This window comes from Mangifera indica, chromosome 20 (assembly GCF_011075055.1).
Source record: "Mangifera indica cultivar Alphonso chromosome 20, CATAS_Mindica_2.1, whole genome shotgun sequence".
Classification (NCBI taxonomy): Eukaryota; Viridiplantae; Streptophyta; class Magnoliopsida; order Sapindales; family Anacardiaceae; genus Mangifera; species Mangifera indica.
This window is the reverse complement of record NC_058156.1, coordinates 2129047-2146473: the sequence shown is the minus strand read 5'-3', so window position 1 is coordinate 2146473 and position 17427 is coordinate 2129047. Positions and strand designations below refer to the sequence as shown.

Here is a 17427-nt window from a genome sequence, read left to right as displayed (position 1 = left end):
TATTAAAAAATTTAAAAAAATTAAAATTTTATCACAATTTTTCCATCAGTTTGAAAATCTAATAATTTATACTCTGACGAAGATGAGAAAATCGTCTTCGTTAGAGGGAAAGGCTTGATCGGTGGGGAGAGATAAGTTAGGATGGAGAGCTAACGTGGCCGGAGACAACGATTTCAAAACAATTGGGGAAAATATTCATTTTTCAAACTTTGGATGGGAGAGGGCAAATTGTGAGATTTTTAAACTTGGAGAGGAAAATGTAATAAAATTTTAATTTTTAAATCTTTTTAAAAAATATCAGTTTTATCCCTAATTTGAACTGAAATTTTTAATAAAAATGGACTCATGAGTTAATATTTGAGTTTTTAAAAAAGCCAAAGGACTTATTCTTGCCCAAAATATGCTACTTTCTCAAGTTTTTACCTCTTAACTTTGAAAATCTTATTTATTAGTTTTAAGGAAAAATCGTTATTTCATATTTAATATTAAAAATAAACTTAAATTTGATTTCATTTTCTCCCTCAACTCTAAAAACTAACAATTTTTTCCCAATTCAAGTTTTCAAAAATTGAATTCTCTTTCAAATTCCTTTTTTTCGATAAGGAAAAGACTTTTTTAGTGATCTTCAGGCAACGTCTCTTCCACTCTGGCAAGTCCTCATTCCCACGCATCCTCCTTCCGACGTTATGCGACGTCATTATCGTCTCTAACAAAGACGATGAAGACTCTTCGTCGACAAAAGTTCTTCATCGTCAATAAAGAGAGACATTTTCGCTCTTTGACAATGATGATATTGGAAGGAGGACTTATCGAAGAGAAAGAGACATTGTTTGAAGATCGTTAGAAAAATCTCTTTATCATCAAAAAAATTGAATATAAAAAATTAAAAACCTTAAGGGAAAAAAACTATTTTTAAAAACTTGAGTGGAAAAAAATTATTAATTTTTAAGATTTAAGAGGAGAAATAATATAATTAATTAATTTAACTAATTTTAATAGTTCATAAGTGATTAAATTAGATTTTTAAAGTTAAAAAGTGAAAATTTAAAAAAATAACATGTAGATGGGAATAAGTCCTTTGGCCTTCTTAACGTAAGATTTTGAGATTTCACTGACCTTATGAACAATTCTTTTGGCTGTATTTAAAAGCACTATAAACATTCCACACAAATTAAGTCAAAGTATGTAATTATATAGCAAGGAGCCATATACAAACGTTCCTTTCTCTAGCATGGATCGCAGACATGCTGGTCTGACAGAGATGACGCTCTGACAGATAAGCACCACATCCACTGCAACAATTAGCTGACTTCGTGTCGCAGCCTTTTATGTTATCCTTGACAGTGACAAATTGTTATTAGTAAAGCTTATTGATGTTGGAGGCCTTCACACCTGGCTAGCTAACGACGGAAGCTTCTGACCTGGCTCGCCGGCTCCACCTCATGCTCACGGAGCTTCACGGCGGTGTACGTACCAGCCCCGGCCAGGGCTCCAAGGGTTGGCGCCACCAAATATATCCATAATGCCTCGTAATTTCCTGCTGCAACTGCCGGCCCCAGGGTTCGGACGGGGTTCATTGAACCACCAGTTGATCGCCTGCCAAGGTAAATTAATATAAACACTATCATCGATGTTGCATTGACACAAAAATGCGAAAACTGCTTTAAATTATTTTCTGAAAAATATAAGAAATAGAATAGTGGAGAAATATATAAATATAAGAACTATAAAATTATGTGTATATATATTTTAAGTATATAAATAATTATACTTATACGTGTTATCATATTATTAAATAATTTTAAATTAAAAATAAAATAATACTCAATCATATAATAATATATATATATAAGTATATAATTGTGTATCTAAAATAAATAACATAGTCTTGTTTATATAAAAAATATAATTTTTTTATATAAAAATTAAATATAAAAAATATTTGTATTTAAAGAAAATATAACATTTTAACAATAGTAAAATACGCAATCAATCAATTTAATTTATTAATCAATAACCAAATAAATACATAATATCAAATTTAATGAAGTTGATTTTCCACTGTTTGTTGATAATTGGAGAAGTTGAAGATGAAGAGAAGTTTTAACGTGTTAAAGATGAAAGAAGCTTCAAATATTAGGAAGAAGAAGGGACGAAATCAAAATTAAGGGTCAAAATTGTGAAAGAGAATAAAATATAAAACCGATAAAAAAATTCAGTTTCTTTTTTTTTGAAATACATTTAAAATTTTTTTCTATTTTTTAAACACTTCTAAAATGTTTTATATCAAATTTGGAGCACCTTAAAAATAGAAACATTTCAAAAACGCACCCATGTGTTTGTTTGATTATAAATAAATAAATATATATATATATATATATATATATATAAATAAAAGTTACGTTATATATATTTATTTTTTATATATAAATAAATAAATAAAATATATTATTATATAATTAAATATTATTAATTTAAAATTATTTAATTATTATATAATAAAAAATAATCCTATTATATATATGCGGCTTGGCCTACCTTACCGACTGGGCTAATAAAATTGTGATGCCACGGCATTAAACACTTCTGACAGAGTTTCAAGACAAATAATGTCTAAATTATTGTTCAACTTACTCACCCCGCCACCAGAACGTTAAGCATTACAGTGGCTCCAACTGCAATACCCGCCAACTCTCCCACCTGCGGATGAAGAAAGAGGAAGCATAGTATTACTTGTGGAATATAATTATAGTTGAACTATATTGTAGAGATAATACAATAGATACCGCCCGGGTATCGGTGGCGACGGCCGTGACAACAAACAGGAGATTGAAAGTGATAAGAAACTCAAGCGCGAAAGCCTGGCCATTGGTTACAGAGGGAATGGTGACACCACCGGACATGTAGGGATGAAAAACTCCCTTGAGAGCGAAGGAAGCGCAAACGGAGGCTGAAACTTGTGCGGCTATGTAGGCAGGGACTTGGGCCCATGGGAAGTGACCCAGTGTGGCAAATGCTATGGTGACAGAAGGATTTAGATGAGCTCCTGATATGTGTCCTGTTGACAGAATTATGATCATCACTGCTAAACCTGCACTTGCTGCATTCCCTATCAGGGTTTCGGCTCCGTTGTACTTCTGGTTAACTATTGGCGCTGCTGTTGCCGCGAAGATTAGGATGAATGTTCCCACGAACTCAGCTCCCAGCTGCAATTTACACATCAACTTTTAATTAATTCTTCTATCAACTATCACTATGCTATAAAAGCAAATAAGAAACTCTAAAAAATTGAGGTAGTAGTAAAAATGAAGGTAGTTTAGTGGGTACCTTGCGGGTGAGAGAAACATCGGGAGCAGGAAAGTCGGTGAAGCACGTGTGAGGTTGGCCCCAGCTCGGGACGGTGACCGGCAAGCACTTGCTTCGAGGCATTGACTTTCGATCGTAGGACAGAGAGTCCACTCGCAGAGATGGCATCAGTGGTCCACCTGGAGTTCCCGAAGTCGCCGGTGCTGACACTGCTTCTGCTTCTGCCATTTTCTTCTTCTCCTTCTTCTTCTTTTTGTTTTTTTGGGGTTTTTGTCTGTGTTTGGACTTTGAAAGGACTAAACTTACATGTTTGCAGGCTTTTATAAACGTGGTGTTAAGGAAGAAGATAAAAAACAACTTCACCTCTTCGCATAGGCAGACAAACAAACTGTAATGCCTTTCTCCCAGACGAAGTTGGGATCAAATCTAGATCAATAAACAGAGGAAAAGGAAGAGAAGATACAGAAATTGAAAGCTATGACAGGAATGAGGGGATTATAATAAAGCCTATTAATTGGGAAGGACGTAGAGATGACGGTGTGAAAGGGAGTTATGGCGAAGGGGCAATCGTAGCTTGCCTAACCTTCTGGGTTTTAATTATCAATAAATATTATAACACGAGGAAAGTCAATGGCTATCCCATCGGCTGAAGCGCCATTTCTTCAGCACCTAATGCTAGACTCACGGGCCATGGGTGGCGTGTGATCTGGGTGAAAGGACTGTGCTGATATCAGTCGATTAGGAGTCCATGGATCTGTCATTTCAAAACACTGTCACAGTATCATTTTCGTAAAATAATGCCAGCACCCGCCCAATTTCAATAATGTAGGAAACATGGAATCCTTTACGGATGCACCGGTCCAATCATCTTCAGCTACACGCATGCCCTTGCGCCGGAATGGAAGACTTTGTTTTTAATTAGGGGCATTACCATGGTCCACCCGAATTTTCATGAAATGACATGGCCCACCTTTCAAGTTTGAAATGAGTTTTTTTTTTTTCTCATGAAGTTTGTTTTAACGGTTAATTTTTTTAAAATTATTTTTGTATAATACATATAATAGATTTAACATTACTTTATATATTTTAACCCTTAATAAAACTAGAAAGAATAATTTTAGTTTGAATTTAGGATCTTCGATTCTAATAAAAAAAGATTTTCAGACGGAGAGGGGCACTCATAAAAAGCAATAGGATAGAAATTGGAAAAGCTAGGTTTAGTTGTGTGCCTAAAGAAAGAAGAAAAATATTGGGTTTGGATCCACTGATGATAGGTCAATCCAATCCAGATATATAAACTATCAAAGAGTAATTGGCAAGAGAGAACAATTGAACACTTATAAATATGTCCAAAAACTTTTTCCAAAAAAAAAGTACAACACTTTTTTCTTCTTCTCCCATGAACCAAAACACATAAATCATGTCTCCCAAATAAACAAAATGGAATGACAATGAATGAATGCAAATTGCGTAATGAAAATTGTTAATTAGATTCAGTTTCAGTAAAATGTATTTTATTTTTTATTAATTTTATAAAAAAATAATAAATTTTATTAATAAATAGGTGAAAAAAAATAGATTTCCAAATTTAAATAGTGTGAAACCATTTTATAAAAGTTTGGGTGAACAATGTTATTCATCTTTAATTGAGACAAAATGCTTCACAGGAACAAACAGGTGACCCCCCGGTTGCTTTTTTGTTTTCGAGTTGCACAAGTTTAAAAGAATTATGTTGTATGCATCCATTTTTTAAGCATAAATAAATATATATTTATATATTTTATTAAAATATTAAATATTATTTTATTTTTAATTTAAAATTATTTAATTATAAATAATATATAAATATAAATCTATTTATATAATGAGAATAAGTATGTATAATTTTATTAAATTTTAAATTAACTTCGTGCGGGGAATTTCTTCGCGTTTTTCCATTTTCAGTGATCCTCCATTAATAAAAATAAGATAAAAAAATGTGAAAAATTTTACTTGTTGAAAGAGATTAAAAATTGAATTTTTCATCATCGATACACCAATGACTGGAAAAAATGTTAGAAAAACATGAATAAAGGTTAAGATATTTTATTTTTATTTATTCTATTACCATCTTTAATCGATAATCTTTTGGATTAGAATTTATCCATTTACGAAGAGTTAAAAATAGATTGATCATCATTTTTCCTCTTAAACCTTGGTTTAAAAAGCATTTTTCCTTATCTAAAATCTCCTTTAATTGCCGAAAGTATCATTTCCGAATGAAAAGCCCCGGTATTCTTCCCTGTCGATTGAGCAGTTTTAGTTCTTTATTTTATATTGTTGTAAAATACCCAAAACAGAGAAGACTGACGACAATTTGACACTGTCATCAGCACGTCCTTCTGACTCTGTTGTACAGTTTTATAAAAGGAAGGTTCCAATGGTAGATTAAGTTACCTTCGTGCAGATGAACAGAGTCAATTTCCAACTAATCTGGCTTACCAAAATGGGCGTGGCCGGGGAAGATTCCTTTATCACTTTGATCAACTTGCCTCATTTAACAATACAATTAAATATAGGCCAATGGACTAGACCAGATCTCGTCTTTGTCTCGGAAGTTTGGAGGCTAGTTAGAGAAAGAGATACAAAGAGATCTTTAAAATGAGAGAAAACGTTGGGAGAAAGAGATCGTCGGTGATGATGTCAAAGAATTAAGAGTAAACCCAATAGAAAATTGTTATTTTTTAAAACTTAACTCAATGAATTAATTAACTTTTAAGATTTAAGGAAGAAAAAAATAAAATTTTAAAATTAACAAATTTAATTGATTTTTATAATTAATTAGTGGATATTTGAGTTTTTAAAAGAGAATGAGTAAAAATTTAAAAGAGAGCAAAAGACTATTTTCTATCTAAGTTTTAGCACAATCTCAACAATACACACCACAACAAATGAAGAATCCAAACACACATGCATCTTTAAATTATCGTTAAATTTTTTATTAAATATAAGAGTAAAACCATTATTTAATAATAATATTAAAAAATATATAATTTTATTTTATTTTCTCCTCACGTTTTAAAAATTAATATTTAACTCTCATACTTGAATTTTGAAAAGTGACTCCCCCTCAATCCCAAAGCTTTTTCTTCACCCCTCCCTCCACCAATCGCCGACCAGCATAGCATATTGAATAGACAACAAGCGTTGTCTAGAGTTAGATAACGAAATATCATCCAAAGATCTGAACGATAAAGCATTGTTTACATCTGGAAAGCACTTATCGTCCTTGGATGACACTCATTGTCCTTGGACAACGGTTGATGTCCAAAGATCATCCTCTAAATAACTCTGTTTTGTTCCTTTATCATTGGTCTATCGTTCGCCATAGAAAGTAGTCAAATTTTAGGTTTAATATTCTAGGGAGAAAAAATGAATTTTTTAAAATTTAATCAGAAAGAAAAATGTTATTTTTTCAAATCAAAATAAGAAAATGAGATATAATTTTAATTATTTTAATATTATCAATAAAATAACGATTTTATCTCTTAACTATGACAAAAAATTTATAAACATATTCTAATAAATTAAAATTTGAATAAATATTTGAATTTTTTAAGTAAATATTTGAATTATATATATATATATGTTTATTATTTACAAAAAGTTGCGCCGGGAATTGCCCTGTTTTACTTTAAGAAAAGAGCAAACCTTGCGTGGGAATAGGTTCCTTCACGTGAGAATAAGCTCCTTGGCCTTTCATACATACGTACATATATATATATATATATATATATATATATATAAAATATTACTGTGGCTTCAAAGTTGTCGAGGCTGTCCCTTGATTACTGTGCTTCGTTAACTTGACACCATCAAAAAAGTATATGTTCTACGCCGTCCATACAAAGTAGAACTTGCCCAGCTTTAAAATGCTTCTTCATCCAGTTTGCATTGGGAAAAAATTTTTTTTTTTTTTTTGATATTATAAGAAATGGATATTTGATGACAAGAGCAGTGGCGCTGAAAATTTAGTGGAGATTTTAGAGGCGTAAGTTGCGTATATTTTGGTCTTGCTCTTTTAGTCGGCAATAGCAGTGGAAGCTTTTAAACCCACTTTGTTCATAATAAACTAGAACTACCCTCTGCACCGTTTTTTCCAGGGGAATCTGTAATGATTTGGATGTCAAAACCTGTAGTGCAGTGCGGTTGGTTTGACTGCCATCAAGTACTTTATGGTTAGAATTAGAGATGACAATTCATTCCATCAAATCATGTCTTCAACCGGCCTTTTCTTGAATGAGGTCCAATGGAGATGACTAAAATCTAGGTGGAGAAGGAGTGGGATAGTATATCATCAACCCACCTCTTTTTCTACATATTTTCTAAACTGTTATAGATTGAATTATTTTTAAAAATTATTAATTATTATAAATATGTTTTAATACAAGGTGTAAAAGAAAAGTATAAAAAGTATTTCTTAGGTATTGGGAGGAAAAGGAAAGAGAAAATTTTCTCATAGAGGAAAAAGAGATTTTCTTATTATTTCTGTATGAGAAACGTGGAAAAGTTTCCTTAATGGGGATGGAGATTAAGATATTTGATTTCTACCCGATTTGTTACCATCTCTAGTTGGAATTAAACAAACATTCATGAATATTTGATCCACTCATTTGTTGAGTAGAAAATACTCTCTGCAATTGGATTGTCCGAAAGAAAGTGCCAGTACTAGTTCCTTTGGAAGCACTAACAATGGCATATACTCATCTTTATGCAGAATGCAGGTCATAATTCATAAAGCACTAAGCAACACCCACAGTAGAGCTTTCCATTTTCTCCTAATCAATCCACTGGTAATTTATGGCCACAGCATTTGTGATACGAACCTTAGGAGAATCATACCTCAAAAGCTAGTTATTGAGATGGGAGAGTCCAATGTCATATAAACCTTATACTAGTTGCCCATACTTTTTAATGTGGGATCCAAGTCTCACACTTTGCACTTGGGATCTTAACATATGGCATATGTTAAGATCCCAAGTGCAAGGTATGGAACTTGGATCCCATATTAAAAAGTATGGGCAACTAGTGTGGGGTTTATATGGCTTTGGGCTCTCCCATCTCAATAGCTAGCTTTTGAGGTGTGATTCTCCTAAGGTTCGTATCATTTGGTATCAGAGTTATCACCATGTCTCCCAGTTGCAATCGTGCGGCGCGGGTGGTGACGCCGATATTGCAGTGTTCGCCCGGGGCTAGCAGGGAACTACCGTATAGCCAGCCCGCGTGGGCGCCGAGGCTACGGAGCGTGGTGGTATGTTAGGATTCCGAATGTAAGGTATGATACTTGGATCCCACATTGGAAATTATGAGCAACTAGTGTGGGGTTTATACGGCCTTGGGCTCTCCCATCTCAATAGCTAGTTTTTGAGGTGTGGTTCTCCTAAGGTTCGCATCAGTTTGAAAGAAAAAGAGAGGCTTCCTGCAAATTCTTGAGGCTCAGAATGTAGTGCTTGACGTGTTCATACATGCTATCCTTTTACTAATTTGGAGGATTTCATTTGACTCTGACAAAAAATCATCTAATACATATGATTTGGTTTTTGACTTTGAAAGACTTATGAGGGATATATTGCATTTTCTTTAATATTATTTATTATGATAATTGAATAATTATTTTTAAAAAAAAATTAAACACATATTATCACAAGTAACAGCACCATATGAAACTCGTTCCTTCCCTACACATGAATTACTTTATATCAATCTAATTCAGTCCGATCCTGCCTGCACTTCTCTGAAAGACTTCTGGCAAATTGCCCAACCAACTCAATACTTGAACAGGCAAGTGATGAAGGAAGGCAAGAAGCCCAGTTTTTCATTCCAGTAATATAGTAATATCAAATAAACCAGTCACCAAATTTTGTGGCAATACTTTCACAAAATCTAGAGGGCAGTCATATCCTATCTTGCATATATGCAATGATAAACACAGCCAATGAGGAGATGGAAAGACCAAGCAAAGCTCCGGCAGGAATTAATTTTCGAGTAGCTGCCAATCGTATACCTAGAACTGTAACAAACAGAACAAGGGAAAAATGTAGCTTCAAGCTTCAGAGAAACAAGTTCCCATAATATACCATAAAACTTGCACTTTTGAGACATGGAGCAAAGCATTAACATCAGCATGGAAAACACATACCAGTAACAAACAGAACAAGGGAAAAATGTAGCTTCAAGCTTCAGAGAAACAAGTTCCCATAATATACCATAAAACTTGCACTTTTGAGACATGGAGCAAAGCATTAACATCACTATGGAAAACACATACCAAATACAGAAGCGAAGAGGAAGGCAGATCCAAACCCAAGGGCATCACCTATGGCTTTTGTCACTGGTGATTGCATAAGAAAATAAGCCTACATGGAAGAATCAAATCTTTGGCATTACAAAATTGAGCTTCTACAGGAAAAATCTTGTTTATAAACAATGTTTTAAAAAGACATTAGGTTTGCAGTTTGACCTTTCTATACTCAACCAGCATCTAGAGCAGAAAATTATAAAAGATATGAATGCAGCGACTAAACCAACGAAGCACATCAATATAGATAAATTCAATTCTTCGTTAATTTTTTTATCACTATTGTATCCATCCTAAGTGCCATGTGAGGACTGAACTGGTTCATAACTGCCATGAAAAGTAGGAAGCAACAAAATGATCCAAAAGGACTTAAAAAATGGCAATATCTTTTCTTTGTTTTTTTATATTGTAAATAATTAATTAGAGGGTTTTATAAGCGTGACAGAAAAAATGGCAATATATTGTCCTGATTTTTATTACAAGTTTAGTGTTTTCTCGACTTGCAGATCAACATTGCCATCACATTATCATAATATATCATATTCAGCTAACTTATTTGAGGTGAACATTAACTAAATGAACACTGTTCCTTTAGTTGGGAGAAAGAGATCGTCGGCAATAGCAGTGGAAGCTTTTTCTTTTTGTTTAACTTTATACAAGAAAGAAACAGATCCCACTTACAATTCCCATTTCTGATTCATTCTTGTTCAAGTACTAAGTGGTCTGGAACCCACTTTGTTCATAATAAATTAGAACTACCCTCTGCACCGTTCTTTCCAGGGGAATCTGTAATGATTTGGATGTCAAAACCTCTAGTGTAGTGCGGTTGGTTTGACTGCTATCAAGTACTTTATGATTAGAATTAGAAATGACAATTCGTCCCAGCAAATCATGTCTTCCTCTTCTCGAATGAGGTCCAATAAAGACAAAGACGGAAACAAGATGAAGATAACTAAAATCTCTATAAGTGGGGAAAGAGTAGGATAATATATCATCAATCTCTCTTTTCTTTTATATATTTCTTAAACTTTTACATATTGAATTATTCTTAAAAAAATTTAATTATTAGATATATGTTTTAATATTGGATGTAAAGGAAAAAGTACAAAAAATTTGCTCATGTATTAGGAGGGAAAGGAAAGAGAAAATTTCCTTATAAGAGGAAAAAGGGATTCCCCATCATTTCCATATTAGAGACAAGGAAAAGTTTCCTTTATGAGGATGGAGATTAAGATATTTGACTCCTACCCCGACTTGTTACCATCTATAGTTGGAATTAAACAAACATTCATGAATATTTGATGCACTCGTTTGTTGAGTAGAAACTACTCTCTGCAATTGGATTGTCCGAAAGAAAGTCCCACTACTAGTTCTTTTAGAAGCCCTAACAATGGTGTATATTCATCACAAGTGACAGCACCATATGAAACTCTTTTCCTTCCCTACACATGAATTACTTTATATCAATCTAATTCAATCCGATCTGCCTGCAATTCTCTGAAAGACTTCTGGCAAATTGCCCAACCAACTCAATACTTGAAGAGGCAAGTGATGAAGGAACGCGAGAAGCTCAGTTTTTCATTCCAGTAATATAGTGATATCAAATAAACCAGTCACCAAATTTCGTAGCAATACTTTCACAAAATCTAGAGGGCAGTCATATCCTATCTTGCATATATGCAATGATAAACACAGCCAATGAAGAGATGGAAAGACCAAGCAAAGCTCCAGCAGGAATTAATTTTCGAGTAGCTGCCAATCGTATACCTAGAACAGTAACAAACAGAACAAGGAAAAAAATGTAGCTTAAAGATTCAGAGAAACAAGTTCCCATAAAATACCATAAAACATGCAATTTTAATACATGGAGCAAAGCATTAATATCAGCATGGAAAACACATACCAAAGACAGAAGCGAAGAGGAAGGCAGATCCAAACCCAAGGGCATCACCTATAGCTTTTGTCTCTGGTGATTGCATAAGAAAATAAGCCTACATGGAAGAATCAAATCTTTGGCATTACAAAATTGAACTTCTACAGGAAAATCTTGTTTACAAACAATGTTTTAAAAAGAATTAGGTTTGCAGTTTGACTTTTTTATACTCAACCAGCATCTAGAACAAAAAATTATAAAACACACAAATGCAGTGACTAAACCAACGAAGCACATCAATATAGATAAATTCAATTCTTCATTAATTTTTTTATCAATATTGTATTCATCCTAAGTGCCATGTGAGGACTGAACTGGTTCATAGCTGCCATGAAAAATTAGGGACCAAGAAAATGCTCCAAAAGGACTTCAAAAATAGCAATATGTAGTCCTGTTTTTTATTACCTGTTTAGTGTTTACTTGCCTTGCATATCAACCTCACCATCACATTATCATAATATATCAAATTCAGCTAACTTATTTGAATTCAACATTAACTAAATGAACACTGTTCTTTAATGCCTTTAAAAGGATTCTTTGTGCAGTGTTAAATTTGTATTGATTAGACATATGACATAGCAGACCAGAAGGGGCAACATGCAAAGATAAGAGGAAGTGCAAAGAATATATAGAGTTGAGAGGATGTCAAAGACACATTTTGTGGAGAAAATGAAAGATGGAGAGAACTACCATTGATGAGAATGAGAGTGAGACCAAATATGTGCAGGAGGTTCTTGCAATGATGAGAGGACTCCACCACATTGAAATAGATCATACACCATGTATGGTATAACCAGCGAATTCTTTCAACTAGTAGGAAACCCCAATAACATATCACTGCAAATGTTTGTTTATTGCTATTGCAAGTCGCTGAAACTTGCTCTGCTCCCAGTAGTATAGATTACAGCACACAGAGTTGCTCTTATACTGTATTAAGCCCTATACTAGTGACAAAGGATGTCTGAACAGGTATTTATGGTCCTTAATGCTATGTGAGGACACTAGGACATAGACAATGTTGTAACCCAAATGCATACCGACAACTGCATAGCTCTTGCCTCTGTCCATTATCGATGCAGCATGCTCCACAGAATATACATAGGTTTGATCGGTGAGAAGAAAAGAATTATTGCTAAAAATATAAGTATAAGCATTCTCAAGAAAAAATTCAACAAAGCTGAAACACGAATCCAGTGACATCAACAAATGGGAGGAGGTACAAAAAGGATTTTGGACCAGTGTTGTAAATTCAGCATAAATAAAATGAATACCATATGAACTTCACACAAGAGCAGAAGGCTTGTCTTATGTTACAAACAAGAGAACAAGAAATTAGCCTTGTCTTATTGATTGTGAGGGTGGCAAATGAAGGGACAAAGCCAGTTGATTTAAAAAAAAAAAGAAATCAACAGAAATTATCAGTTTAAAAAATCACTAAGAACATGAAAATGGGCAAAAAAGAGAGAACAATGTATATTGGATATCAAGATTGTAAGTGACAATGAAATTTCCAACATAAAGAACATTTTGCGAACTAAATAACAACATTTCGAGCTTAAAGAAAGAATGTGAAAGGGTAAAACAAACTTACTGATGCCATAAGAGCAGCCCCCGTTAGTCCTCCAAAGAGAGAACCCTTACTTCCTGATTTCGCAACTATATCCAAAAGAGAAAAGATTGACCTTTAACTTAGAGAGGCAACGTAATACAATTCAGGATACATAAAGAAAGAAAAGAAGTACTATGTACAGGCAAAAAGACCGCCCCCCAGAAGCAGGATCCCATATGTGGCTGAGGTGGCAGGAGCTAGCTCTGCTACACCCACACCCAATTCAGATTTGCAGCAAAAACGCCGTCGTGTACGGAAATTACACTTGCCATTCCTCAAATACGCAGCATCGGAGATGCTACGAGAGAAACTCATGACTGGTATATCTGAACTTTTAACATTATAATCAGTAGTAGTATCACTATAGCGACAGATATTTGAAGCTAAGAAATTGGTATGTTTATCCAAAAAAACCTTCGGTGGGGCTGCCGCCGGAATCAGTACACAAGTGAACGACATCCTCAGTCTTCAAAGACTCGCTCTCTTGCTTCAGCGTTCACACTGCTGTGTCACTGAAGCCATTTCTTGTTATTCTAATGATTAAATGGGCCTTGAGCCCAATTTAGATGGGGCCCAAAATAGTTTAATTGAAAGGTTAGGCCCGACTGATTATGTGGATAAATGTTCATCTTACTTAACCACTGTGTGAAAATTTGAACAGAAATTTAAAATATAACATATTTTTTAATATATAATTAAACATATAAATAATACCTTATAATATGATTAGATGATATTTTTTAGAGAGCAGTGATTTGGGTGTATCATGTAAAAACACTCTATTTAGGCCACTGATAGACAAATATCTATTTAAAATTGTAGAAAAAATAAGTTTTTCATTTTTTTTCAAAGGACTAACACGGTAAAATGGATAGAATTGAAGTAGCTCAAGGAGAACTTGCATTATTTCATTGATTAATATTATACGTATTTATTTTTAAGTATATAAATTAATACATATATTATTTATTATTATATAATTGAGTATTATTTTTTAATTTAAAATTAAAGCTGATAATTTTTAATATGATTCGTTAATCTGATATGATATAACACAAAAAATATCAGGTTAGGGTTGAGTTTTTTTGTACGAAATTTATTTTTGACTAACCTGACATGACTTAAAATTAAATTAAGTAATGTTAGAGTTCATATGAAAGTAATTCGATACGATCTGAATCATTTCGAATATTTTAGAGAAATGTTATTTTAATAGAATTTATTAGCGATAAATTATAAAAATGTTAAAAGACAATATCAACAGTAGTTAAAATATTTATAAATTGCATATATGTATATTTTTATATAATTATGATTTCTCTTATTATTATTTATTATTATTTAAATATTTTATTTTATTATTAAGTAATAAAAGTTTGATTTAGTTAGTCAGATTATAAATGTTTTTTAAAATTCTTATTCATACTATAATTATATGTTGTATCTTTATAATAAAAATTTAAAATCTTTACAGATTGTATATAATTATATCTTTATATAACTATAATTACTCATATTATTTTTTATTTTTTATAAATATTTTATTATTAAATAATAAGAATTTGATTTATTTAGTTCGATTATTGATGTGTTTTAGAACTCTTAGTATGTAAATTTTTAAACTATTTATCAATAAGACAAAATATTATACTGTTTTTTATTAACCGTATGTTGGGATAATTTGATGAAGAAATTAAAATAATAAAAATATTTTAAAAAGTGAAAATAATAGATAATCTCGGATTAATTTGGATCGGATCAAATCAAATCAATTAGAATATTAAAAGATTAGATTATGGTTAAAAAATTTTAACATAAAATTCGAACTAATATAATATGGATAAAATCTGATAATATAAACTATCAGATAACCGATCACTTAATTACAAATATTATATATAAACTTATTCGTATTCTAAAAATAAATATGCATAATTTTAACGTATCTCAATTGTACTTTTTTTTGTTGCTTCTCTCTAATGCACTTAAACCAGTAGGAAGGGGTGGTGGCCAATCAATTAATTAATTAATAAAATGCCTTGGTGGCCCCAAAAAATGATGGGAATCGTCGGTGTTCACAATATTTTCTTTTGGATTTTCACCACTAATAAGTAAATACGTCTACTTTAAACAAAAAAAAAAAATCATGTGGGACAAAAAACTAAATAAAGAAGCACAATTATATAATAAAATGTAAAATGAATTTGGACATGCTTAATATTGTTTGGTTAGAAACTTTACTATCCAATCTATTGTTTTCTTTTTTTGTTTTTTTAAAATTTGATTTTTGCAATGAAGCATGCACTTGATTTATTTGAATTTGATTACAATCTTCGACATTCCATCGGCACAGACGCGCGTCATACACTCACAGTACTATGACATGCAGCAAAATTAACTACAAGGAATTGAATAAAAAGAAGGAAAAAGAAATTTTAATTTACAGTTTTCGACAATCCAGGCTTTCTGAATCTTTGTTTACAAAGAGAAGGAGATGGAAGAGACTTTGTCCTCGATGGTATGCAAGATTTGAGTGGCAGAAGGCCTGTGAATTGGAGCCTGTTGAAGGCAAAGTGCCGAGATTGTGAGCATGGCCCTTGCCTCTTCCAAGTCAAACTCCCCAGCCAACCGTTGATCCACAATTTCTTCTACTTTCGTGGCTGCACATTCAGCAACATCTTTCAGGACGGCGGCGGCAATGGATGTCAACAGTTGACCTCTTTCAGGGCAAAATGGCTCTATACCCGTGACAAGTTCCAAAAGGATAACTCCATAGCTGTAAATATCATTCTTCTTTGAGGCTATTCCAGTTCTCAAGTAGTGAGGGTCGGTGTAGCCTGGAGAACCCATCATCACTTGCTTTGCCCGTGACGGTGGCAGCACGACCGAGGAAAACCCCATCTTTGCAGACCCGAAATCACAGAGCTTGCAGTTGAAATACTCGTCCAGAAGGATGTTTGAAGATTTAATGTCACCATGGACAATGTGAAAAGTGCATTTCTCGTGTAGATACTCAATCGCTTTCGCAAGCTGGAAAGCTATAGCCATACGGTTCCTCCATGGAAGCACTGGCTCCATTTTTTCGCTCCCTCCATGGAGCTTCCCATGCAAGCTCCCATTGAGCACATATTCAAACACCAAAGCTCCTTCATCTACATACCCATAAGTCCCCATCATATCAATATATAACTCAAATAAAAATAAAACCATTAATTGCTTTGAATTGACAAATATATTTACCTCCATTGTTACAGTAGCCAAAAAGCTTGACAATATTTTCATGGCAAAGGCGGAGAAGGATATCAAGCTCTTGGTTGAAGACCTGATTGAGAATCTTGACAGCCCCGTGAGGGTGAGAGTAGCCTGGCAAACTAGCCAGGTAGACGTTACTAAACCCTCCTGATCCAATCACCACCGAAAAATTATCAGTGAATGTCTCTATGTCATCCCAATTGTATTTCTTCACTGAAGAACCATCATCAACATCTTCCTTCTGATCAAAGACGACTGCAACTTGGTATTTGCTGGGTCTCCGTCTCAAAATTCTCATCCTGAACAACTTGGTGAAGAAAGCCATAACAAACAGCAAGTCTAGCAAGAGGAGAACAGGGGAAACAGTAAGTGGGTATGAAGATTTTAGGGTCAATTTTGGTCTCGGAGTAGAGGCCTTGTGCAAATTTAAAAGGAGACGCTTGTCGGTGGAAAATTATAAGTGGTAGGATTAGCAGTAGGACCAAAAGGAGTAAGCGGGCATGGGGTGGGAAGCCACGCAGAAGGTGAGTTGAGAAGACAATAGAAAAAAACCACACCAAAAACCTGCAGACAAATCGACCAACAGTAGCGGTAGGAGGAAGCCTCTCCCTTCAATTCACCATTTTTAATATTCACAGTTTTGTCAAAGCGACAACTCGACACTCATCGATCATCTTTCATTTTTTAGATTGAGGTGCAGAGGGAGAAAGGGCAGAACACAGAGATTTGGATGAGACACAGGACTCACAAAAAAAAAGCATTTACAGAATATTTTTTAGGCAAAAATACTTATTCCTTGTTCCCACCCAAGGTTTAGTGTAATTCTCAAACTCCCAACCCTAAAATTTCAAAAACTCAAATATCCACTTATGGAAGTTTAAAATTAAAAAAATTCGTTATATCTAGGGGTAAAATTATTATTTAACTAGTAAAATTAAAAAAATAAAACTTTATATTATTTTCCTCTTAAACAGCAAAAACAAACATTTT

At 33.3% G+C, this 17427-nt stretch overlaps 2 protein-coding genes across 2 annotated transcripts; both read right to left on the bottom strand.

Moving 5' to 3' along the window:
- Positions 1 to 1060: 1060 nt before the first annotated feature.
- Positions 1061 to 4014, bottom strand: LOC123204180 (probable aquaporin NIP5-1). The gene is made up of 4 exons (XM_044620762.1): positions 3328 to 4014; positions 2787 to 3206; positions 2639 to 2700; positions 1061 to 1596 (listed from the first exon to the last, which is right to left on the bottom strand). The coding sequence occupies exons 1-4, from the start codon at positions 3532 to 3534 to the stop codon at positions 1401 to 1403; spliced, it is 885 nt and encodes a 294-aa protein (XP_044476697.1). The 5' UTR covers positions 3535 to 4014; the 3' UTR covers positions 1061 to 1400.
- Positions 4015 to 10919: 6905 nt separating this feature from the next.
- Positions 10920 to 17174, bottom strand: LOC123204775 (probable receptor-like protein kinase At4g10390). The gene is made up of 6 exons (XM_044621574.1): positions 16426 to 17174; positions 15668 to 16337; positions 13326 to 13651; positions 13168 to 13232; positions 11547 to 11634; positions 10920 to 11410 (listed from the first exon to the last, which is right to left on the bottom strand). The coding sequence occupies exons 1-6, from the start codon at positions 16760 to 16762 to the stop codon at positions 11301 to 11303; spliced, it is 1596 nt and encodes a 531-aa protein (XP_044477509.1). The 5' UTR covers positions 16763 to 17174; the 3' UTR covers positions 10920 to 11300.
- Between the last annotated feature and the right edge of the window lie 253 nt (positions 17175 to 17427).

Excerpts from the sequence above, each read along its gene's own strand:
- LOC123204180 (XM_044620762.1), bottom strand. The coding sequence starts at position 3,534 with ATGGCAGAAGCAGAAGCAGTGTCAGCACCGGCGACTTCGGGAACTCCA. Across the intron at positions 3,207-3,327 it reads ATGTTTCTCTCACCCGCAAG|CTGGGAGCTGAGTTCGTGGG; the intron begins GTACCCACTAAA and ends TGTAAATTGCAG. Across the intron at positions 2,701-2,786 it reads TCGCCACCGATACCCGGGCG|GTGGGAGAGTTGGCGGGTAT; the intron begins GTATCTATTGTA and ends CTTCATCCGCAG.
- LOC123204775 (XM_044621574.1), bottom strand. The coding sequence starts at position 16,762 with ATGGCTTTCTTCACCAAGTTGTTCAGGATGAGAATTTTGAGACGGAGA. Across the intron at positions 13,652-15,667 it reads TCTTCCATCTCCTTCTCTTT|ACTGAGGATGTCGTTCACTT; the intron begins GTAAACAAAGAT and ends GAGTCTTTGAAG. Across the intron at positions 11,635-13,167 it reads GGGCTGCTCTTATGGCATCA|GCTTATTTTCTTATGCAATC; the intron begins GTAAGTTTGTTT and ends TCTTCCATGTAG.